Source organism: Nansenia antarctica (assembly GCF_963989245.1).
Source record: "Nansenia antarctica genome assembly, chromosome: 20".
In the NCBI taxonomy this organism is placed as follows: domain Eukaryota; kingdom Metazoa; phylum Chordata; class Actinopteri; order Argentiniformes; family Microstomatidae; genus Nansenia; species Nansenia antarctica.
In genome coordinates, this window is record NC_137693.1 from 3,167,024 (window position 1) to 3,192,389 (window position 25,366).

Sequence of the window (25,366 nt, forward strand, 5' to 3'; positions counted from 1 at the left end):
GAGTACGTCTCCAACCCCATCAAGGCGGAGGGCTGCAGTGCTGCTGGGGGCATGGGTGAATACCTGCACCTTCCACCTATCCCATCTAACACCTTCCACACCTTCCGCCTATCCCATCTAACACCTTCCACACCTTCCACCTATCCCATCTAACACCTTCCATCTATCCCATCTAACACCTTCCACCTATCCCCTCTAACACCTTCCACCTATCCCATCTAACACCTTCCACACCTTCCACCTATCCCATCTAACACCTTCCACACCTTCCACCTATCCCCTCTAACACCTTCTACACCTTCCACCTATCCCGTCTAACACCTTCCACACCTTCCACCTATCCCATCTAACACCTTCTACACCTTCCACCTATCCCCTCTAACACCTTCTAATCTACACCTTCCACCTATCCCGTCTAACACCTTCCACCTATCCCATCTAACACCTTCCACACCTTCCACCTATCCCATCCAACACCTTCCACACCTTCCACCTATCCCATCTAACACCTTCCACACCTTCCACCTATCCCCTCTAACACCTTCTAAACCTTCCACCTATCCCATCTAACACCTTCTACACCTTCCATCTATCCCCTCTAACACCTTCTACACCTTCCATCTATCCCATCTAACACCTTCTACACCCTCCACCTATCCCATCTAACACCTTCCACCTATCCCATCTAACACCTTCCACCTATCCCCTCTAACACCTTCTACACCTTCCACCTATCCCATCTAACACCTTCTACACCTTCCATCTATCCCATCTAACACCTTCTACACCTTCCATCTATCCCATCTAACACCTTCTACACCCTCCACCTATCCCATCTAACACCTTCCACCTATCCCATCTAACACCTTCCACCTATCCCATCTAACACCTTCCACCTATCCCATCTAACACCTTCCACACCTTCCACCTATCCCATCTAACACCTTCCACACCTTCCACCTATCCCATCTAACACCTTCCACACCTTCCACCTATCCCATCTAACACCTTCCACACCTTCCATCTATCCCATCTAACACCTTCCATCTATCCCATCTAACACCTTCCACCTATCCCCTCTAACACCTTCCACCTATCCCCTCTAACACCTTCTACACCTTCCACCTATCCCATCTAACACCTTCCACACCTTCCACCTATCCCATCTAACACCTTCTACACCTTCCACCTATCCCCTCTAACACCTTCTACACCTTCCACCTATCCCGTCTAACACCTTCCACCTATCCCATCTAACACCTTCCACACCTTCCACCTATCCCATCTAACACCTTCCACACCTTCCACCTATCCCATCTAACACCTTCCACACCTTCCACCTATCCCCTCTAACACCTTCTACACCTTCCACCTATCCCATCTAACACCTTCTACACCTTCCATCTATCCCCTCTAACACCTTCTACACCCTCCACCTATCCCATCTAACACCTTCCACCTATCCCATCTAACACCTTCCACCTATCCCCTCTAACACCTTCTACACCTTCCACCTATCCCATCTAACACCTTCTACACCTTCCATCTAACACCTTCTACACCTTCCATCTATCCCATCTAACACCTTCCACCTATCCCCTCTAACACCTTCCACCTATCCCCTCTAACACCTTCTACACCTTCCACCTATCCCGCCTAACACCTTCCACACCTTCCACCTATCCCATCTAACACCTTCTACACCTTCCACCTATCCCGTCTAACACCTTCCACCTATCCCATCTAACACCTTCCACACCTTCCACCTATCCCATCTAACACCTTCCACACCTTCCACCTATCCCATCTAACACCTTCCACACCTTCCACCTATCCCCTCTAACACCTTCTACACCTTCCACCTATCCCATCTAACACCTTCTACACCTTCCACCTATCCCGTCTAACACCTTCCACCTATCCCATCTAACACCTTCCACACCTTCCACCTATCCCATCTAACACCTTCTACACCCTCCACCTATCCCATCTAACACCTTCCACCTATCCCATCTAACACCTTCCACCTATCCCCTCTAACACCTTCTACATCTACACCTTCCACCTATCCCATCTAACACCTTCTACACCTTCCATCTATCCCATCTAACACCTTCTACACCTTCCATCTAACACCTTCTACACCCTCCACCTATCCCATCTAACACCTTCCACCTATCCCATCTAACACCTTCCACCTATCCCATCTAACACCTTCCACCTATCCCCTCTAACACCTTCTACACCTTCCACCTATCCCATCTAACACCTTCTACACCTTCCATCTATCCCATCTAACACCTTCTACACCTTCCACCTATCCCATCTACCACCTTCTACCCACCCTCCATCTAACACCTTCCAAAGTCTCCTCAACATTCTAAAATAACAAAGTCTCCTCAACATTCTAAAATAACAAAGTCTCCTCAACATTCTAAAATAACAAAGTCTCCTCAACATTCTGAAATAACAAAGTCTCCTCAACAAAGTCAACAAAGTCTCCTCAGCGCTTTATTCAAAGACTTCATTCACCAGAAACACATCAATTTATGATTCTTCATTTTGTAGCCAATCAGAGTGTTGTTGCTAGGCAGATTCCACATGAAACCCTGCAGGTGGTGAACTACTTCCTGTCTCTCTGTACTACTTCATGTTTCTCTGAACTACTTCCTGTCTCTCTGCTCCCCCAGGGTTCAACTGTCGCATCAGGAAGCCCAGAGGCCCGCGGGACCCCCCCACAGAGTGGGCCCACCTGGAGAGGTGACCCCCCCAGGACAGACGACCCCCCAGGACAGATGATTATTGGTGTGGGGTTAGGGGGGGTCACAGGTATGACTATGTTAAGGGTTAAGGTGTGTGTGTGTGTCACAGAAAAGGGCTACATACACATGCGTTGATGACTATATAATATGATCCTAAATGGTTTTCTATGAGTTTTGTACCCAAATTAGGTTTACTTCAGTCAATATGTGTGTTATGTTTTGAAGTGTAAAGCCTGATTTATACTCCTGCGTCGACGCTGTAGCCTACGCGAGGGCTCTCCAAGTTTATAGTTCTATGTTGGTCCGCGGACCGCGTCGTGTTGGTCGGTGTACTCATAGCGGCATAATAGCGATCCAAAAACTTTTTTTGTTATGCTTGTTGTAAAGAAAATGTCTATAATGCATTGAAATGACATTAAACTAAGATAATACGATGGTTATCATAATTTTTCAAATCTTTATTAATAAGTAATTACAGAAAAAGTAACTGACATTTCTGTCATGGCTTCCGCATTTTGGTCTACGAGAGTCGGAATCATATCGGAATCATGTGCTACCAAGCGGACCAATCACAGTGCTTACGGTTGCGTAGGCACTGTCGTGTAGTTACATTTTTGGAGAGGTGTGCGTCAACCGACGCCGTCGATTTTACGCAGAAGCATAAATTGGGCTTCAAGGTATACTGGCAGTAACCACTAGGTGGCAGTGTAGGATAAAGACCTCATCAGCGTGTCGCTCAGACCAATAACGTTTCTCCAAAACTCCATTGGGATTTTTCTTTTAAGGTGGAATCATTATTTATTGTTTTAATGTGCCCTCATTATAAGTAATAATTTGCATTAAAACAAACGGAATGTTCTGAAAGCTCCTCTGAAATAAATCTTGTTTTTATTCTGCTCTTGAAATGCACACCCTTGAACACACACACACCGTTCTCAAAATATCACAAGAAAACAATGTTCCTGAGTCTAGAACCTTCTGCCATGGACGTCTGGCTCTGAAGACTGACCCCTGACCTTGCTGTGGCGTAGCTGGGCTTGTGTTTCAGTCACGGAAATCAAGGGAAACGTGACTTCATACTCTGACACCAACATCTGTGCATCAGGGGAGGCTGTTGGAGGTAGAAATCGGAGGGGCTCATTTGATACCTCTATTCATTCCATTCCATGCATTACAATGATCCCGTCCTCCGATTTCTACCTCCACCAGCCTCCCTTGCTCTGGTGTATATCTACCAGATATCAAATGAATCCTCTGCAGTCTCTATGGCGATGAGGGTCTCTATGGCGGCGCTGGTCCCTGTAGCTTGGTGACACTGTCACCACTGATGTCACGGTGTAACTGTAACCTCTGCTAGTGTCACCCCACTGGAGAATATACTCACTGACACTTTATTAGGAACACTATACTAATACTGATTGGCATTGATTCCACAAGGTGTTGGAAACATTCCTTTGAGATTCTGGTCCATGATCACATGCCTGCAGACGTTTGTAAAGGGTGGGTTCTGTTTTAAAACCTTTCAACTACCAGCAGGGGTCTTGCCAGTTGGAATAATAGTTGGTTAATAGGGAGATCATTGTTCATGAACGGTCTACAAATGAAAGTTAGTATAAAATGTTACCCAAGAACCACTTTATTAATTTAGATAAAAACATTTACAGTCAAGAAAATCCAAAGACGACACATTATTTTCCCTTGTTCATGGCATCAAACAGAGCCTTCAGGTCTCTCTCCGTTTTCTCCTTCTGCTCTCGGAAACCTTCAATCTGGCGTTCCAGAACCTTCCTCTGTAACAGCAGAGCAGACCTTCACACCGGGCCATGGCAACACCCAACACAACTGGTACATCACACACTGGCTGCGTTCGTAAATTCGCTCAGAGTACCGGAGCGCACACTGGGTTCAACGTCATAAAGGGACCAAGTCATTTGATTGGACAAGAGGCTGATGATCCATGAGTGCTGATCTGATTTCCAGAGCGCATATACGAACGCAGCCATAGCATACACTCCCCAACAGAAGCACATCTTATATGTGACACGTTCTAGTGTTTTGGTCCGCATGTCAGCAACCAATAAAAATGTTCTGACTTTTCTTTTGAAACACGGAACTACGTATCAACGTTGTTGAGAATCACAACACAAACTCACTAGTCGAGCCAAAATGCTGCAACAACGTAATGGATTGGGTGAGTAATCCCCACTGCTACCTAGTTAACTACAACACTACTTTACATTGTTACCGAGTTAACTACAACACTACTTTACATTGTTACCGAGTTAACTACAACACTACTTTACATTGTTACCTAGTTAACTAGAACACTACTTTACATTGTTAGCAGCCTCACGAAACAAGCTGTGTTAGTTGACTAGGTCCGTGTCATCGATTTTCAACAACGCGGAAATGTATTCACATTTTTTAAAAGAAAAGGCTGATCGATCCTGACATGAGGACCAAAGCATTGGAACGTGTCAGGTCTTACAGGGCGTCTACGCAGCCCCTCCTGAGGCCAGGGGACTCACTGTGTAGATCTTCAGCCGCTGCTTCTCCAGCTGGTAGAGCTGAGCCACCTTCAGCTCCCCGAGGTCCTTGTTGGTGGTCAGGAAGCCACAGGTGGGGGAGCGCTTGATGTGCTCTTCCCTACGGACAGGAAACACTCGTTTACCTCAACCAAGACAACAACAACAACAACATTACAGTGTCACAATCAAAACTAACTTGCAATTATCTAGCACAGAAAACTGGTGTGTACCACAGGTGGTCTGCAGGCTCCCAGCCCTCCAGCTCTGTGTGTGTGTGTGTGTGTGTGTGTGTGTGTACCAGGGGTGTGTGTGTGTGTGTGTGTGTGTACCAGGGCTGGTCTGCAGGCTCCCAGCCCTCCAGCTCTGTGTGTGTGTGTGTGTGTGTGTGTGTGTGTGTGTGTGTGTGTGTGCGTACCAGGGGTGTGTGTGTGTGTGTGTACCAGGGTTGGTCTTCCGGCTCCCAGCCCTCCAGCTCTGTGTGTGTGTGTGTGTGTGTGTGTGTGTACCAGGGGCGTGTGTGTGTGTACCAGGGGTGTGTGTGTGTGTGTGTGTGTGTGTGTGTGTACCAGGGCAGGTCTTCCGGCTCCCAGCCCTCCAGCTCTCTCAGACAGAAGAAGCAGCAGGCGATGTCAGGCTCGTTCTCACTGGGGCAGTGGACGAACCCTGCCCTGGCCATCTACACACACACACACACACACACACACACACACACACACACACACACACACACACACACACACATCAGGACAAACCCCAGCCCCTGGGAATGTTGTGTGGGTTGATGAAATGCACCAGACAAAATTAAACGAAATGTAGCACCTGCTCAGGTGTAAATCACCACACACTATAGTGGATCTTTCCACACACCCAATATCAGACGCAATACTGTAAGAGTAGAATTGTCCAAATAAAAGTCCAACAGGTACAGCATTGAAACTCGCCTACAGAATCACCATAAAGTCTAAGATTAAGGATTTATTTCAGCTCCAGTTTCAATTAAATTGTCAGGCACAACCTGAGATTGTATCTGTTGTTCAATGGTTATTTCAATTCATGATAGGCTACCCATTGATTATTGAACAATCTGACTTAGCTGCAATGCTAATATGCATAATGATGTCTTATTCTTCTGTTATGTCCCCTTGAATGTCCCATATAAATCAGTTCATATCATTGTGACTCCTGTGCCCTGATGGTTCTGACACAGAACCATCAGAGGTAGATATCAGAGGTAGATAGTAGTGAGAGGTAGATATCAGAGGTAGATATCAGGTAGATATCAGAGGCAGGTAACACGTTACCATCTCAGGTGTGCATTGACATTCCTCTCTGAACGGCCAGTCAGCGAAGGTCTGCAGCCGCAGGTCGTAACTGTACAGCTGGTCGTAGGCCTTGAACCTGGCCTTCAGCTCCTCAGGCAGGGCCATGGCAGAGGTGGAGGACAGGTGAAGGACAGGGGAGGGACACACCTCTGGACCTCTGGTTGGAAACTTCTGAACTTCTCTGGTGAATAAAAGTTATACTTCCACAGGTGTGACACATGAACCTCTGATTATGAGCAGGGAGGGAGGGGAGGGGAGACAGGGGAGGGGAGGAGATGGGAGGAGAGGAGAGGGGAGGGGCGGAACAAGAGTGGTAGGCCGACCACAGACCAGGTTTATATCGGCTGATTATGACATTAAAAGGTTCCTCTACTGCAGTGTCTCTCAAAGTGTGGGGCGCCACTAGGGGGCGCAATGACATTACTGGAGGTCAACAAGTTACACTCAGCTTCGGACCTGTTCCAGTTGTAGCCCTAGCTGTTCATAATACAGGGGAAAGAAAGAAAAAAAACGACAGAAAATTACAAAAAAATGCTTCGGAGACAAACAACAGTAACCAACCTAAAAAAGAAACGCGTTCGGAAATATGATGAGGCTTACCTCGCGGCCTCCGTACACAGCAGAGCGCTGACGGCATCATTCGTATGTGTTATGATACACGTTCAGTACACAACTCATCCATAACGCTTTTATACAACGGTTACCACATTTATCTATCAATATTTCACAGAAGAAAGACAAGACAAACTTTTAATTAATGTATTTTAATGGAACTAAGTTGTATTGTAAGTGTATTCATCCGCTGAACAGTTGTTGTTTATCGGTTGCTAAGCAACGGTAAGAACGTAACTTCGGAGTAATATGAAAAGATGTGTCAACATTCCATTGGAACGCAAACTGACCAATAGAGACAATGGACCGGGTCTGCGTACAGAAAGCACACACGGTAGCTGAGGAGCTCTTCTCATAATCCAGCTGCACCTGATGTTGGCCGCGTTCATCAAATTCGCTCTGAGAGCGCCGAGGCGTCCACGTGACTGCCTCTGGTCCAATCAAATGACTTGGTTCCGTTATGACGTCGAACCCACTGTGCGCCCCGGCGAATTTACGAACGTGGCAGATATGGTGTCAACCGTGACGGACGAGACAACCGCTGTAAAACTGAAGACTGTCCCCCTGTCCCCTGTCCTACGACACAGTTGCAAGACGTCAGACAGAGGACATTGAAGAACAATAACTCACAGAGAAACTTAAATACAAACGTTTTAGCGTTACAAGTGGATGAGGCTACTGACAGTAATAAAGCCTGCTTGTTTATTAGACAGTAATGGCGCTTTTCCACTACCGGGCTGGAGCGGGCCGCATTTGTATCCGAGCCGTGCAGAGCCGTGCCAGTACTTTCAGAAATGCTTCTCCATTATACGGAGCGACCCGGGACTGTAGGAGGAGTTACGTGTCATAACAGCGCTTCACTGTAATAAGTGCCGCTATACAGCTCAACGGGGGAAATGCGATAAGAATTATGTCAAAATGCAGCATTATCATGCACAGATCAGCCTTAAAACATGTAACGTTAAGTGCCTGTTACTTGCCGCTTTCAGTTCTAGTAGACTAGTTTAGATCTCGCAACCAGGGAAATGCCGACATGAAATGCCGACACGATTCTATTTTTATTTCTCCTGACACGTTGAGCACTGTGCTTTTTTTTGTTGGTGAACTACCGTAATAAGCCTAAAAACTGTTCAAAATTTGCAACTTCTCTGCTTTCAGAAACTGTTTGAATTTTTTAGATTGGGCATATAGTTCATGAATTACGATAGTTTGAAGGAACGCTGTAAAATCCTGTCTGCGCCTACAGCTCCGGTTTCGGACCAAGACGCGAATCTATCGGCATTAGTCAAATACATGCTCACATCCAGTCATCCGCTCACTGCTCTCAATCAAAAATGGCACATCCATCAATAATATTACATAATAACAACTGCTCTGATTAGATTGCTTAGATTGTTTAATACATCAACGGGGGGGGAAAGCGAGATGAACTCGCGAATATCATGCTTCCTCCATTGAACGGAAAGTCCTATCTATTCCATTCAAAGTGTTTTAGCCTTCCCCCTTTCCACTGGTAATAAGGAATTGGCAAGAATAGATCGATATAAATAGATCAACATAATGCAGCAATATCATGCACAGATCAGCCTTAAAACATGTAACGTTAGAGCGATGTATTTCTACGGAAAGGCTGACTGACGCAGGGCTCATACAATCTAACAAGATACGAATGCTCCGATGTCTTGCTGGTAGTCAAATATATGTATTTATATATACAGCATATGGATGTTACATGCCTGTTACCTGCCGCTTTCAGTTCTAATAGTTTAGATCTCGCAACCAGGGAAACGTCGACTGTTAAAGGGAGCAAGACGCGAATCTACCGGCATTTGACTGCCGCTGGACTGAGGAACAGCATAGGCACAGGACATCGCCATAATAGCGATTTTTTTGTTATGCTTGTAAATAAAAGTTCTATGATGCATTGAAATGACATTAAACTAAGATAATACGATGGTTAGCATAATGTTTCTAATCTTTATTAATAAGTTATTACAGAAACAGTAAGTGACATTTTCCGAGAGGAAAATCTGTTGTGGTATTTAAAAATGGCGGTTAGCGAAGAAATCTATGAACATGGGATGACGATTTCCATTGACCAATCAACGGTGTGCAGCGTCACACGTCACACGCAGCCTGGCAAAAAGGTACCTTTCGGCCCTGTAGTTCCTGCTCGTGAAGTGCCGGTCATTCATTCATTCATAAAGAACCGTGCCGTGCCGTGCCGAGCTGACCCGAGCCGACAAATCGAAAAGCGTCAAAGAACCCGGGCTGGCCCTGTAGTGGAAAAGCGCCATAAGAGTCTACTGTCTGTGTCCTACGGAGCTCCCCTGGTGGTGACATAGAGGAACTGCATGTCGTTGTCTGGTACTTGTACAATGACAATAAAGTTGAATCCGATAATCTAAAATCTTTTCTTTCTTTTTTTCGTGGCATTTCGCGAAATTGTATGTCTCCTCCGGGCCTCCGTAGTTTCCTAATTGCAGGTACAGGTGGTAGTGATCTGGAGGTGTTCTGTGGAGCTGGTGAGTTTGCAGCTTTATTCATTTATCTTAACTGGTCTCTGCCTACAAAACAACACCTCCCTGGATAGACAACAAACTGCAGATTTCTCATGTTCACTTTCAGGCTGTGAAGTCATGTTCTCACATGAAAGTCTGAATCAGGACCCGGAGCAAGTGGATGAGTTTGCAACATTGTTGCATAAATTATTTCTCTGATTTGCTTTCTCACAGCCCTTCATGTAAACGAAGTAACATACGCAATTGAAGCAACAGATGTGGTAGTTGATTGGTCAGAAAAATTTAGAATTGCCTGTTCGTCCCGCTCTTATCCAGATCAACACGCATGCGCTGTTGTTTTCCTATGGACTGCCTCGAGCAGCGTTCTCACCAAAAGCAAAGCAAAGTGATGGATGCGTCGTTTCTAACCGGAGCGAAACCACCCTTTTCAAGCGGAGCATCCGTCGGTTGTTTGCTCCGGGAGTTACTTCGAATGCGCGTTCTCACAGCTCCAAACGATGCAGAGCAAAGCGAATTTTATCCTAAACTCTGTTTCAAGTGAAGCAAATGTTCTAGTGAGAACACACCCTGAGTCTCCCGTTCTACCACATCCCAAAGGTGTTCTAGTGGATTCAGATCCGGTGACTGGGAAGGCCACTGAAGAACACTGAACTCATTGTCACGTTCATGAAACCAGTTCAGCCAGTTGCTGACCATCAGCAACAATACTCAATAGGCTGTGGCATTCAAGAGATGGTTGATTGGTGTTAACGGGCCCAAAGTGTGCCAAGAAAACATCCCCCACACCATTACACCCCCTGAATGAATGAGAAGGTGTACATGTGTTCCTAATAAAGTGTCCAGTGAGTGTATTTATATATATATATATGTTAGGACCCCAATTGAAATAAGCCAGTGGCTTTCTTGGGTTTTTATCCTTTTAGTTGACCTTGTATGTAATATGTACTTTCATGTACCTACTTCTGCAAACATTCTAATAAAGTTTTCAATCAATCAATCAATTACTATTACCTTAGAATCATCTCCACTTGACCAGGGGGGTATTCCATCAACGTCGCTAAAGGAAAATCCAGGCTTAAGTCTTGTGAGATTGCAATAAGCCTGGATTTTCCTTTAGCGACTGTAATGGAATAGCCCCCTGGACACTCTAATATGTTAATATGTTAATATGTTAATATGTTAGCTAAATGCCAAACATGTAAATGTAAAATGTTGTTGATGTCAGAGGAGGCTGGGTGAGTAGTGTGCGTGTGTGTGTGTGTGTGACTTGGAATAGTAGGAAGGTAGAAAGAGTGTGTGTGTGTGTGTGTGTGACTTGGAATAGTAAGAAGAGAGAAAGAGAGAGAATGTGTGTGTGTGTGTGAGTGTGAGTGTGAGAGAGTGTATAATGTGTGTGTGTGACTTGTAACAGTAGGAACAGGGAAAGAGAGAGGGTGTGTGTGTGTGTGTGTGACTTGTAATAGTAGGAAGAGAATGTGTGTGTGTGTGTGTGTGGGGGTCATCCCTATGTTCCCCGGGTCCTATGTTCCCCGGGTCCTATGTTCCCCTGTTTCTTAGCAAAAAAAAAAAAAAGGGTTCTATGTTCCCCTCTTCCGAAAACTTCCGAAAAAGGGTTCTATGTTCCCCGCTTCCGAAAAAGGGTTCTATGTTCCCCGCTTCCGTATATTCCCCGCCTGCCGTTGTGTCAAGCGACCCCAGGTGTCGTTATGTAGTACTGCATGTTTTTTTTTTTTTTTTTTTTTTTTTTTTTTACAACATACACAAATACATAATTATACTGTTATTTTTTTTTAATTTTTTTTTTTTTTTAAACAACATACACAAATACATAATCATACTGTGGATTACTATGTGTACAACATTATTATATGAACAAAATGATTATATGTACAAAACCTTTTGTAGGTAGGACACTATTGGACCTCGGCCCAATTCTAGTACTGAACCTGACCCCCCATGCTAAACCATTTGGAAGTACAGTATACTAGGACTCCAATTCAGACACACTGGGGGGCTGTCACAAATCTACTAACTCTAATCAGCCTGGGGCCTCATTCATAACGGGTGCTTAGATCAAATGTTGATCTTACCCGTGTCGTACGTAGAAAACCACGTCAACGTAGTGATTTATAAAATGTCAACATGAGTCAATTTGATCGTGGAAACGATCGTAGCTCGACGTCGAGTATTCAACTTGCTTACGTACATTACCTACTGGTTATGCGGAGTTATTACAGGCATGTGAGCTGCACTGGAAAAACGTTGCCTATTGTAATTCATGCAAGTGGCTCGTAATAAAATTAACGATGTTGTTATCAGCCGAGAAAATGAGTTTAATTCAAGATTGAAAGGGAACTAATGTTTATGATTGTATTTCAGTCTTTCTTTATATCCCTACGGAGCTGTCTATCTCTCTTCAACATGCCTATGCCTTGCCCGGCCACGCGCTAAATGATACTGGATTTCGAGTTGAGTCGGGATGAGGGGGAATGGCATCCCCCCTGAAATAAAAACAGTCCAAATCATCCCCCTTCTAAAACTGCCATCCCCCCTTTCCATCCCTTATGTCATTTTATCAATGAACGTGGTATTACTGCCCTCTCCCCTTCCAGACGCACGCCTATATAATATAGTATTAACGCCCTGTGATAGCGGCTCAAATAGCGGCTGAATGAAGCCAAGTGCTATAATATAATATAATACAGACAGTATATAATATTGTCAGTATTGTCTGTCTGTATTATATTATATTATAGCACTTGGCTTCATTCAGCCGCTATAATTGAGCCTCTATCACAGGGCGTTAATACAAACCTCATTCACCTGCGTTCAATTCCAAGTATGTTTGGTATTTATAGAAGGAAGCACGTACGCAACTTTAAACCATCTCAGCCCGTTTTATAAATAATGCTCACGTCCGTTTAGAAAAATGTGCTTACGTGAAAGTCAAAGATGACGTTCAAGTATTTCTTTATGAATGAGGCCCCTGGTCTCACACGGCAGACGTCAGAATTCGACGTTGATGGACAAACATTAATCTGCTCTATTCATACATTAATCTGCTCTATTCAGACATTAATCTGCTCTATTCAGACATTAATCTGCTCTATTTGTGGTGTTATGTTAGTTAGAACATAAGGATAATAAATATATGGTGTGACGCTTATGCTGTAGACCAATGGGAATGAGTTGGGGATAGAGGGGAGAGCATGCACAGTGGGAAAGCGGGCAGAGTGGAATGAATGGTGGAACTGGATGGTTAATAAAGTACGTGATATATAGTTAACAGTTGTCTCACGCGTTTACATTACGAAACACGACACTATTCAGACATTAATCTGCTCTATTCAGACATTAATCTGCTCTATTCAGACATTAATCTGCTCTATTCATACATTAATCTGCTCTATTCAGACATTAATCTGCTCTATTCACACATTAATCTGCTCTATTCACACATTAATCTGCTCTATTCATACATTAATCTGCTCTATTCAGACATTAATCTGCTCTATTCAGACATTAATCTGCTCTATTCATACATTAATCTGCTCTATTCAGACATTAATCTGCTCTATTCACACATTAATGTCTTCACAAATGACCCAACTCTGATAGTCTTTATATCAAATCTGAGAATGAAATTCAGTATGCTAATTATAAAAGGGGTATGCTATTGATAATATGAATGAATGAATCAATGAATGGTCTTTATTGTCATTGATATAGTACTGGTTTACATAAATAAAGGCTATGTACACTATCCACTATACTATACTGTACAAATAAAACACTGTGCTGTACTCTATGCTATGCTATACCTATTCTAACATTTCCTATTCTCGGCAACCTTATGTACCCTAGGGTTGTCATATTGCACATAGTGTTATTGCACATTCATTTAAAGTGTCGCAGTTTGCAGGCTTGAAATGTACATATCATTGTAGCATGATATGCTAAATGTAGCATATCATTTAGATTGTTTTTAATGTATTGTTTTAGATAATTCATTATTTTAAAATATTATTTTCTTTAGATAAACAACTAAAATAAAAAATCTAAATTAGATGCTATTGATACTGCATAGACACACATTGATATAATATACTTGTATGTGTCAGGGGACAATGTTGCACTCTGATATTTAGTGTGTCTCTGTTGCGCCCTTCTTCTCCGAGTCACCAGAGGGCGTAACACCCCCTATCAATTGTTTTAAGGTCAATTGTAATTGAGCTTGAGTTACAAGACTTCCTCACATACCGGTATGTTCGGAACACATGCGTAGTGACAATGGCTCAAATAATTACTGGAGACCGAGGGGGGAAAATATTAGTTCTGGATAACTTTAGGTACCAGAAACACCGCACAAATTTACAGAATATTCGGTGGCGGTGTTGGAGAGAAGACTGCCGGACAGTTCTGGTTACAAACATCTTTGATGTAGAGGGGGTCAATCCCAACATAGAAGTTCGGGAGGTCCGCGAACATGTGCATGCCCCCGATACACAAATGGTGAACAATGCGCAATTTCGCCAAGTGATTACTGGAGAGGTGGTGAGAGAACCCACAGTACCAATCAAGCGCATTTACGATGCTGAGTGCGTAGGTCTACAGCGGGGCCGTCCCATCCAGCGTGGAGGTCGCGGGCGACCTCCTCAAAGATTCTCCTCAGTTAGGTCTGTTATGGCCAGAGCCAGAGCTGCAGTAATCCCTCCCGTCCCAGCTACCGTTGATGATGTAAGGATCGACGGTCAATGGGCTGAGACATGGGGCAGAGACCATTTCCTCCTGCACCAAGACAGTGAGTGGGGCATAGCAGTGTTTTCCACAGAGGACAACCTGAGACAGCTGCGACACTGCAGGACATTATACATGGATGCTACATTCAAGTCGTGCCCACGCCCATACAACCAAGTATTTACTATACTCGGGGACATTCATGGCTTCGTTGTCCCCCTTGTACATGTCCTCATGGAGCAACGTACAATTGGACACTACCGACAAGTGTTCCAGTGTGTCAAAACGTCACTCAGGAGAATCACCCACCACCTTTGGCGTCCGCGTAAAGTCATCTGTGACTTTGAGCAAGCGCTGAAAACTGCTCTTGAAACGGAGTTGCCACAAGCCAGAATCGGAGGATGCTACTTCCATTTCAACCAAGCCTTGTGGAAGAGGGTACAGGCACTTGGATTGGCTGGTCCATTCCGTCATGACCATCCACTGGCAGCAGTCATCCGCAAGGTTTGTTGTGTTCTGTCTGCACTGCTGTCTGTCCTGTGTTGTTTTGTTTGCATTGCATTTAGAAATGCTCTTACTGTAACGCCAAATCAAATTCCTATATGTGTATGCTTAATGTGTATGCATAAATGGCAATAAACGTTATCTCATCTCTCATCTCATCTCATCTCATCTCATCTCAAGGTGATGGCCTTAGGACACCTGCCTCTGCCTCTGGTCCAGATCAATTTTGATCTTCTCCTCAACCACAGAAACACCAGGCGTGCCCTGATGAACCACCCTGAGTTACAAGACTTCCTTGCGTATGTTCGTAACACATATGTCCATCCTGGAGCGGCCTTCCCACCAGCGATGTGGAATGTGTTCGAAAGAAACATGGAGCAAAGGACCAATAATCATGTTGAATGTAAGTGTAACAATGACAGATCTGAACAAAAAATATATAATTTCATCTAATAACTAAATCTGAAGTATTAAGTTAATTATTTTATATTGTTAATATAATATTGTCTGCTAATTATGGGTTAATTCATTCTTATCCTATCACCTCTGGGCCTGTGCGTATATCGAGGTTTAACTATGAGCCGAAACAAAAATTAACGAAACATCAAACACAGCAGAGGACAGGAGGGCTCTTTAAACAGGTGGACGAGTTGCCACGTACAGGCGCGCTAATGATGATGGACATAACATCAGTCCAATCATGGGCGGGCACCGTGATTGAGAAAGGATTAAGAAAGGATTTAAAATTGTGAAAGGAGGAGACACAGAGGGGAAAATGTTCAATGTCAAAATGTTCATGCCAAACTAATAACATTTAGGGCCTGATTTACTAAGATCCCAAATAACGAATACTAATTGAAGTTCACACACAGGGGAAGTTGAGATATACTTCAAATAAGGCCCGCTATCTTCTACATTGGAAAGATCAACAATCCTCACTGCACACCGTTAGTAGATCAGCCTGCAGATGTAGAACCAGTTTGCACATTAATAGGCCATTAATAGGCTAATAAGTTATAATTCTGTATTTTTGTTCTAGCTTATCATCGTACTCTGAACGATGCTGTCCAAGTGCGCCATCCTTCACTTTGGAAATTCCTTCGGCACCTGAAGGATCAGCAAACGCTTGCAGAGGGTAAACTGGGGATGGCAGACAGAGGCCACGCTCCCCCAACAAGGAGACGGAAGTGGAGGGAGTTGGAGGCCCGTCTACTGAGGCTGAAAGGACAGTACATGCAGGGCCACAGAGATCTGGCTTCGTACTGGAGGGCTGTCAGCCGTAGCGTCCGTATGGGCTAGATTTCCACATTTATTTTGATAGCACTTTGGCCTATGTTGTTGTTATTATTATTGTTATTGGCCTAATTGTGTTATTGTTATTATTATTATTATTGTTATTATTAGTTAGAATAAGCTGTACGCCATTGTTTACGCCATCATGTATGCCATTGTTTACATGTTATTTAGCTCTTTCATTTGTTTTTGCCAAGTTATTGCTGTACCATAGTTTTGTTATTGAAAGATGTCTGTACCTTTCCAGTTTATATGGACCTGTTTACTTAGTAAGCCATATAGTTATTATTACAATATATGTGATGCCAGAGTTAGGACTGATAATTGCACTAGAGCTCATGTGTCAGGATTACCAGGTTTCAGCAGTGAAACAGTAGGCCTCTCCTTATTAGTGCCTGACTACTAAAACACTAGAGTGAAAGAGACTACATCTCTGTATGCCAGGATCCCCCGAGGATTTGATGTGTGCAAGAGGATGTGTCACACTCTATGTGCTACGGATACTGGCTAGTTACTTAGGGATTATATTATGGGATATGTGACACTGTAACCTAGAGACACACTGCGCTGTTACGTGACGTCCTGCCAATGGGATGTACAGTATTGTCTCAGGTTGGCATTTTGATGCTTGGTCTTGGAAACAAACACCATGTTTGCACAAACATTGTTTTTTTGTTGTTGTTGTTGGTTGCAATAAAAGCCTATATTTTGGATTGATATCTCTACTGTATTTATTTGATTCCGTTTGACCAAAATATAGAAAAAATATTTCTTTAATCCATGCATACAATTGCAAATGTTGGGCCGCTACCCACACGTTTAGCTGTGTTGCTCATTCCACAAATGCATGATCCTTACAAGTCATACCTCGTTGTAAAAGTGACTAATCAGCGGGTCATTCCACTAAAGGTGGATCAGTATAGCGGCGCTCAGGGAACTCGAGATTGGAAATCAAGCCTCAGGTGATTCCTCGAACGAGGATCAGCCTTGTGTCATCAGTGTTCACAGAAGACAGGCTTACAAATCTTCGATATGGGCGCGTGCACGCAGACATAAAAAGCCCTGAAGTGTCGATCTGTCGAAATGAAGATACTCCACTCTGCAGGGGTACTACATTTGCGCAGCATTCCGAATTATTGATTTTTATGAAGACGGAAAAATAAGATGTAAAATAGTGCAATACTGCCGCAATTAACAAGGCGAGGGAAATGGTTTGGCAAGAAATTGCTGACCGATTAAATGCGTAGGTCATACTAGCCCCAGTTATTGTTATATGTTCATATTTTAATAAATGAATATTACTACTGTGGTGATATCCGCAGCAGGCTACAAACCGTCATATCGCCACAATGGCCTAGTGGTATTGACTGCTGCCATAGGATTTCATCGTCATTTTATATCAGTGGTTCGAATCCCTCTTCAGGCGCACTTTTTACTGCATTTCGTTGTCTGAATCTAATCTAAAATCTCATCTAAAAAAGTATTGTAGGCTATAAAATTATGGTGCAGGCTAATTTACAAGAACTGACACGATTACAATGGTGTTTGAAACCTTTGCATGAAATCTTCGGTTAAATGTAAAAAAAAAAAAAAATGAATGACTTAGTCAAGTCTCGAACTCGCAACCTTTGGAACTCCAGTCCGCAGCCTTAACCACTACGCTAGCATGACAGCAATGCAAGTTGTTTCTTTTTACACTCTTTTCTTTATTGATATATCGATTTATCTATCACACTTTCAAAATATCAAGTTATCTATCACACAATCAAACTATCTATCGATCGATCACACTTTCAAAATATCAAATTATCTATCTATCACACAGTCAAACTATCTAATCTATCTATCTCGTGTGAAGTGGGAACTAATATTTCCTAGGGAGGAACTATCGTTCGGGATGTAGTTTCCGCCTGTGAGCCTTTTTTGACGCGCGTCTCACTATAGCCTGTGTTTTCGATTTCGAAGACGTCACTCACTGTGCTACGAAAACTGGCTAGTTACTTAGGGATTATATTATGGGATATGTGACACTGTAACCTAGAGACACACTGCGCTGTTACGTGACGTCCTGCCAATGGGATGTACAGTATTGTCCCATAGGTTGGCATTTTGATGCTTGGTCTTGGAAACAAACACCATGTTTGCACAAACATAGTTTTTTTGTTGTTGTTGTTGTTGGTTGCAATAAAAGCCTATATTTTGGATTGATATCTCTACTGTATTTATTTGATTTCGTTTGACAAAAATATAGAAAAAATATTTAATAATGTGTATATATATATATATATATATCACTGGTGTTCTTTTAGGAATATAAGATTTTCAATTCCATCTCGAAAATGATCTATCTAGGGAGTTATATAAAATGCTGAGACAATACTATGACATTCATTGTGTTCTTCATTATTTCCAAGTCATCTTAAGACCCCCCCCCCAAAAAAAAAAAAAAAAAAAAAAAATCAAACTCTCATGCAGTACCACATAACGACACATGAGGTCGCTTGACACAACGGCAGGCGGGGAACATAGGACCCTTTTTCGGAAGCGGGGAACATAGAACCCTTTTTCGGAAGCGGGGAACATAGAACCCTTTTTCGGAAGTGCGGAACAGGGGAACATAGGACCCGGGGAACATAGGACCCGGGGAACATAGGCATGCTCCCCCGATGACTACGCTGCACAGTCACACTGGAGCAGAAGAGCATGGCAAAAACAGACTGTCTGACAGAAACACGATGGTAATGTGTTGGGGAATTCGCTTGTGTGTTCCTTAGCGCTGCTCACTGTTTGTTGTATTCTGGGAAGTGTGCAATAAACTTGACTTCAACTACAGACATTTCCTCGGTTTTCGCATCTGCTTCAATTGGACTTTTGTGGTGATTGTTATACAGAGAGTCGTTCAAAATGTCTCCTGGTAAAAAATACTTTGAGTGGGACAAAATACAACAAAAGACAATTATTTCAAATCCCACATTCTCATTCCCGCTAAGAAACGGTTCGGTCGGTTTCCCAAACAGGTATCGGTTAACGTCAGCAGCTTCTGGCAATTTGATTTTGAAACGGCGCTATTCCGATCAATCCAATCTCTCCTCGTTTATATTGATTGAGATCCCCGAAACAAGAACAGCAAGATACAAAACATCACCCATCCCATTCTTCCCAAGTCTCCTGAATGCCAAACAACATAGGATGAACGTTTTACCCGTACCCGTCTCCGCCATAGACTGTGTCAAGATAAATCAAGATTCACTAAGTTATTATCCCTGTTTGTTTTGATCCAATATTGTGTTGTATATTTTCATGTTGTATTTCATTGATGTTGACGTGACTGTAAATATGATTGTGATGATTTCAGTTTCACAAACTGCTAAAAGAATATTCAATAAGGAAACTTGAATCGACGGTTTGCCATCCGCCAAAGTTCGCTAGCCGACTGAAGCGAGCACTTGATAAGAATCTCCAGCCCTCGTATCTAAACTGTGCCCCGTAGCCGGTTGGCCTCGTAAGGAGCGGGGGGGATTAGAGGAGGTTAAAAGTCTGACTTTTTTAAGCGCCCGTATCCGGCCTGCGAGTGACCGGGGCGGTTGACCTCTAGACTCGAGGAAACAATTTCAATGAGCCCCTAAACAGCCTTAGAGAGACACCGCTGTGTATGGTAGGAACGCATCACAAAGTGCTCTGGTGTCATCACTGTTATACTGTTATCGCGGCTGACCCGTTTAACCTTTCCCGTCGCCCGCCAAAATGACAATATAAGACATTTAAGGGCGATGCATTTGCATGTTTTAGTCCCAAACACGCGGAGATGAACTCATATAGACAAAGCTATTTACTCCTCGCATTACCTCCCGCTCCTGTGACCCCCCAGCCCTTCTATATGTTACCATGGTATTATTCCTCCCTGCTTCCCTAGCTTCTTGCCTTTCCCTTCACACACTCTCTCCCTCCCTCCATCCCCTCCCTCCCTCCCTCCCTCCATCCCCTCCTCCTTCCCTGCCCCTGGCAATCTCTAACTCTGCAGTAGCCACTGTAGACCCTGCATACTGAACAAACAACGCCTCGGAATGATTTTCGCAATTTTACCAACAAATTACAGACAGCGTGATTTCACTTCAATCCTATTTTGTCCTACTGCATGTAGGGCAACGCATAGGGATGGCCGAGACTCATTTCATAATCCCCTCCTCTCTCTCTCAATCCCTCCCTCCCTCCCTCCATCTCGGCCTCCCCTCGCTTCTTCTCTCTGTCCTCATCTGCCCCCCTTGGCTTCAAATTGATCGGTGAGTTGGTGATTCTTCGTAAAAAGGTACACAAAACCACACAAACACACTCAAACTAAGAGGGATGTATACGCAGTAATTTCACTCATGATCGATCACAATAACAGGCAGTTATAGCCAAACAGGCTTCCAGGCAAAGGAAACAAGGGTAACATTACTATTAGCAGGTGACAAGACTGCATGCGCGCGTGTGTGTGTGTGTGTGTATGTGTGTGTGTGTGTATATATATATCACTCTTTATCTCCTCCTCTCTACCAGTAGATGGGTATATGCTGGAGGAACCAGAGAACACAAAGAAAAATGCCCGCAAAGAAGAGAGAGAAAGAGAGAGAATTGTGTGTGCGTATGCGTGTGTGCGCGCGTGTTTTTTTTCTAGGAACCCGAGAGGCCCTCCTCTCTCCTCTTACCTCACTCTCTCACTCTCTCCCCGAGGAGTGTACGGCGTGTTATTTCGTATTTTTTTTAAACGTCTCACTATTATTATTTATATGGGGTCTCCTCTATTTCAGGATTAACTGCAAATGTGTTTACAGTCAGATTAGCTACCTTGTCAGATCCGCTCAGCATGATTTAGTGGCTCACTGCATGTGTTGTGTTGTGTGTGTGTGTGTGTGTGTCGGTGTCGGTGTGTGTGTGCGTGTGTGTGTGTGTGCTCACGCATGTGTGTGTCTAGGTTAGGGTGATTTAGTAGCGGTATTGTGGCGCGCAGGCTAGCCGGGGCTAGAGAGGAGGCCCAGACGATCCCTTAACACCGACACGAAATGAAAACCATTTAGTTATTGTCACATCCCATCGCCAGCGCGCAGCTTTTTAAATAGAACTACAATAAATAAAACACCGCTCGGCGCCCGGTGTTCGACGGGAGGGGGACGAAAAGAAAGGAATAAATCCTTCTCTTTTTAAGGGGCGGGAGGAGAGCGGGGTGTAGCGCGGAGCTGGGAAGGGTTGGAAGATAACAACAGTGACCCTGGGATAATTGCCAATTAGAAAGCTGCTGGCACTCTGGTTAGACCAATAAGACTGTAATTAGACTTGGTCATAGAGGTGTGGGTGTGTGTGTGTGGATGTGTGTGGCGTGTGGACGTGTGTGTATGTTATGTGGGCTGAGCCAATGGGGCATATCATTGATCCGGTCACACACAGGTCATTCTTGGTTTCGTTATTTCTCTGTGTGTGTGTGTCCATTACCAGGCTACTGTCAAAACCCTACATGGGTCCACCCTTGTTAACCGATGGCATTTGCACCTGGTCACTTTGGAAAGAAATAGTGCCGATTTGAGGTGTTTTTAAACATTGAATCAGAAAAAATATGTGTTTAACTGTCTGGAAAACATATCGGCCAAGCTCAGGCACTTAATTCCTTATTCTTATATTATTATTATAATTATGGGCAGTTTGTTCAGACATGGACCGTGACAGTATTCCACCCTGTTAGTGTTAGTGTTAAAAATGTAAGTGCATAACAATATTTAACAATACATTTTCTTGTACATTATGTGTCCCTTATTCTATTCTATTTGTTTATTGTTAAATGGCAAATAACAACAGAATTCAGCAAAAAATTACATAATATTCAATTAATCCCATCTCTGCAAAGAAACACAAAAATAGTGTTAAGCGTAGCCTGGTTAATGATCTATATAACAGATACACAGTGGTTGGGAGGTCAGGTCACTCTTTGTTGGTCAGGTCACATGTGTGTGTGTGTTACCAGGTCACATGTGTGTGTGTGTGTTCTACCAGGTCACATGTGTGTGTGTGTGTGTTCTACCAGGTCACATGTTTGTGTGTGTGTTACCAGGTCACATGTGTGTGTGTGTTACCAGGTCACATGTTTGTGTGTGTGTTACCAGGTCACATGTTTGTGTGTGTGTGTGTGTGTGTGTGTGTGTGTGTTACCAGGTCACATGTTTGTGTGTGTAACCAGGTCACATGTGTGTGTGTGTGTGTGTTACCAGGTCACATGTGTGTGTGTGTTACCAGGTCACATGTGTGTGTGTGTGTTACCAGGTCACATGTTTGTGTGTGTGTGTGTGTGTGTGTTACCAGGTCACATGTGAGTGTGTGTGTTACCAGGTCACATGTTTGTGTGTGTTCTACCAGGTCACAGGTGTGTGTGTGTGTGTGTTACCAGGTCACAGGTGTGTGTGTGTGTGTGTGTGTGTTACCAGGTCACATGTGTGTGTGTGTGTTACCAGGTCACATGTTTGTGTGTGTGTGTGTGTGTTACCAGGTCACATGTGAGTGTGTGTGTTACCAGGTCACATGTGTGTGTGTGTGTTACCAGGTCACATGTTTGTGTGTGTGTGTGTGTGTGTGTTACCAGGTCACATGTTTGTGTGTGTGTGTTACCAGGTCACATGTTTGTGTGTGTGTGTGTGTGTTACCAGGTCACATGTGTGTGTGTGTGTGTGTGTTACCAGGTCACATGTTTGTGTGTGTGTGTTTGTGTTACCAGGTCACAGGTGTGTGTGTGTGTGTGTGTGTGTTACCAGGTCACAGGTGTGTGTGTGTGTTACCAGGTCACATGTTTGTGTGTGTGTGTTACCAGGTCACATGTGTGTGTGTGTGTGTGTGTGTGTGTGTGTGTGTGTTACCAGGTCACATGTGTGTGTGTGTGTTACCAGGTCACATGTTTGTGTGTGTGTTATCAGGTCACATGTTTGTGTGTGTGTTACCAGGTCACATGTGTGTGTGTGTGTGTGTGTGTGTGTGTGTTACCAGGTCACATGTGTGTGTGTGTGTGTGTGTGTTACCAGGTCACATGTGTGTGTGTGTTACCAGGTCACATGTGTGTGTGTGTGTGTGTGTGTGTTACCAGGTCACATGTATGTGTGTGTGTGTGTGTGTGTGTGTTACCAGGTCACATGTGTGTGTGTGTGTGTGTGTTACCAGGTCACATGTGTGTGTGTGTGTTACCAGGTCACATGTGTGTGTGTATGTGTGTTTTACCTGGAAGCAGCAAAGAAGTTGGTGACCTGGTATCCAAAGCTAGCGTAGTAGGCGTGCTCCATTATGGCCATCAGCTGGATACAATTATACCCTGAGAATGACACAGAGAAACACATAGGTTATAGAAGGTTATGGTGAGACGTACGCGCGTGTGTGTGTGTGTGTGTGTGTGTGTGTGTGGTGTGTGTGTGTGTGTGTGCGCGTGTCTTAACATTTTCTTGGTGATTGCAGCAGCCGAGGAAAGAAGAGAGAGGGTTAGAGAAGAAAAGGTATCCACTCTGACATCCATCCTTATACTGAAACGCTGGGGCTTAGCACTGCTCTAAGGGTGTGTGTGTGTGTGTGTGTGTGTGTGTGTGTGTGTGTGTCTGTGTGTGTGTGTGTGTCTCTCTGTGTGTGTGTGTGTGTGTGTGTGTCTCTCTGTGTGTGTGTGTGTGTGTGTGTGTCTGTGTGTGTGTGTGTGTGTGTGTGTGTGTGTGCGTGTGTGTGTGTGTGTGTGTCTGTGTGTCTGTGTGTGTGTGTGTGTGTGTGTTTGTGTGTGTGTGTGTGTGTGTCAGGCCTTTGTGCCTGAGTGTACTGATCCACAGCTTGGAGCCTCAGAGTGACTCCCTGGTACCTGGTACAGGACAGCATGTGTCAGCCTAAAATCCCTTTCACAGCCCCCCCCCCCCCCCCCCCCAGCCCCCCGCTGAGCCTAGGGTAAGGCGAGGAAGAGGAGCCTTTTAGATGCAGATAACCCAGCAGAGTAGACCATTACTAGGGAGCTTAGTTGGAACCGATTTCTACAGTACATTCTACTTTTCTCTCTCTCTCTCCCTCCCCCTCTCCTCTCCTCTCCTCTCCTCTCACCCTCTGATACTCTCATTCTCTTCCTCCTCAACATCCTGTTAGGAAAAGGAGTTGACTTTCAGACAGTTTTGCCTCCGCAGTTGTGTTGTGTATCCCTTAACACTTACCGATGCAGAAAAAGTTATGATCTGAAAAGTTTTTTCTCCGAACGTTTCTCGGGGGTTGAGAGTGAGTTCTCATCCACAAACCGAGTTGCCCTGAGAGACCTGCCTAGAGGACAGCTGACACCGCTCATCTCTCATCAGGCTGGGTTTAGTCCTGGCTTGGTACCGTGGCTGGAGTCGGGAGAAGTTAATGATGGTGCTTCTCTGCTTCAGTGTTTTCCTCGATCCTTTCCGTATATACGCGTTAAACAGATAAGATAGTTTGCCCGAAAAAAGACGACAAGCGTCATTGGCTCAGAAGTAGCGTAAAGCAACATCTGCATTCATGAGAATTTTCTATCAGTCCATTGTTGAAAGTGTAATCAGATATGGAATAATTGTGTGGTTTGGCAACTTAACTGTACAACAAAAAAACAGACTAGTCAGCATTCACAAAACAGCTATGAAAATTGTAGGTGAAAGAGACTATGTGATCCTAAATAAACTATATGAAAAAGCTGTCCTGGACAAGGCTAACAAGATAATCGCAGACCCCCAACATCCGCTCTCCACAGAATACGAAGTTCTCCCCCTAGGTAGAAGGCTTCGCATGCCAAGATGTAACTATAAGCTCATTTGTCCCATTCTCCATTAAACTAATCAATTCTCTCAAGCAGAAACGATGATTAGGACATGATCACCAGCACCTGCACTTTATCTTCGACACCACTTGAAGGGCCATGTGCAATATTCGAAAACACCACCTGAAGGGTTATGTGCAATATATATTTATACCAAATGATGCCATGTCCAGGTGGAAACTGCTGCCAATGTCACTCAATGTTTGTTGCTGTCCTGTTGTTTACTTTGTCTACTGTATGTTGTATGTATCGTCACTGTTGCACTTGAAGCATGAAAGTA

General features: G+C 44.0%; 1 protein-coding gene across 1 annotated transcript in view; it reads right to left on the reverse strand.

Moving 5' to 3' along the window:
* Positions 1–4,450: 4,450 nt before the first annotated feature.
* Positions 4,451–25,366, reverse strand: part of LOC308174867 (1,4-alpha-glucan-branching enzyme-like) — a gene marked incomplete at its 3' end in the record, with an annotated part of 61,359 nt that continues 40,443 nt past the window's right edge. The window contains exons 6-10 of the mRNA XM_080549976.1: positions 23,514–23,604; positions 6,592–6,793; positions 5,857–5,966; positions 5,262–5,408; positions 4,451–4,571 (exon numbers count right to left, since the gene is read on the reverse strand). Of these exons, the coding sequence (XP_080406102.1) occupies positions 4,451–4,571; positions 5,262–5,408; positions 5,857–5,966; positions 6,592–6,793; positions 23,514–23,604 (671 nt within the window). The remainder of the gene's footprint in view (positions 4,572–5,261; positions 5,409–5,856; positions 5,967–6,591; positions 6,794–23,513; positions 23,605–25,366) is intronic.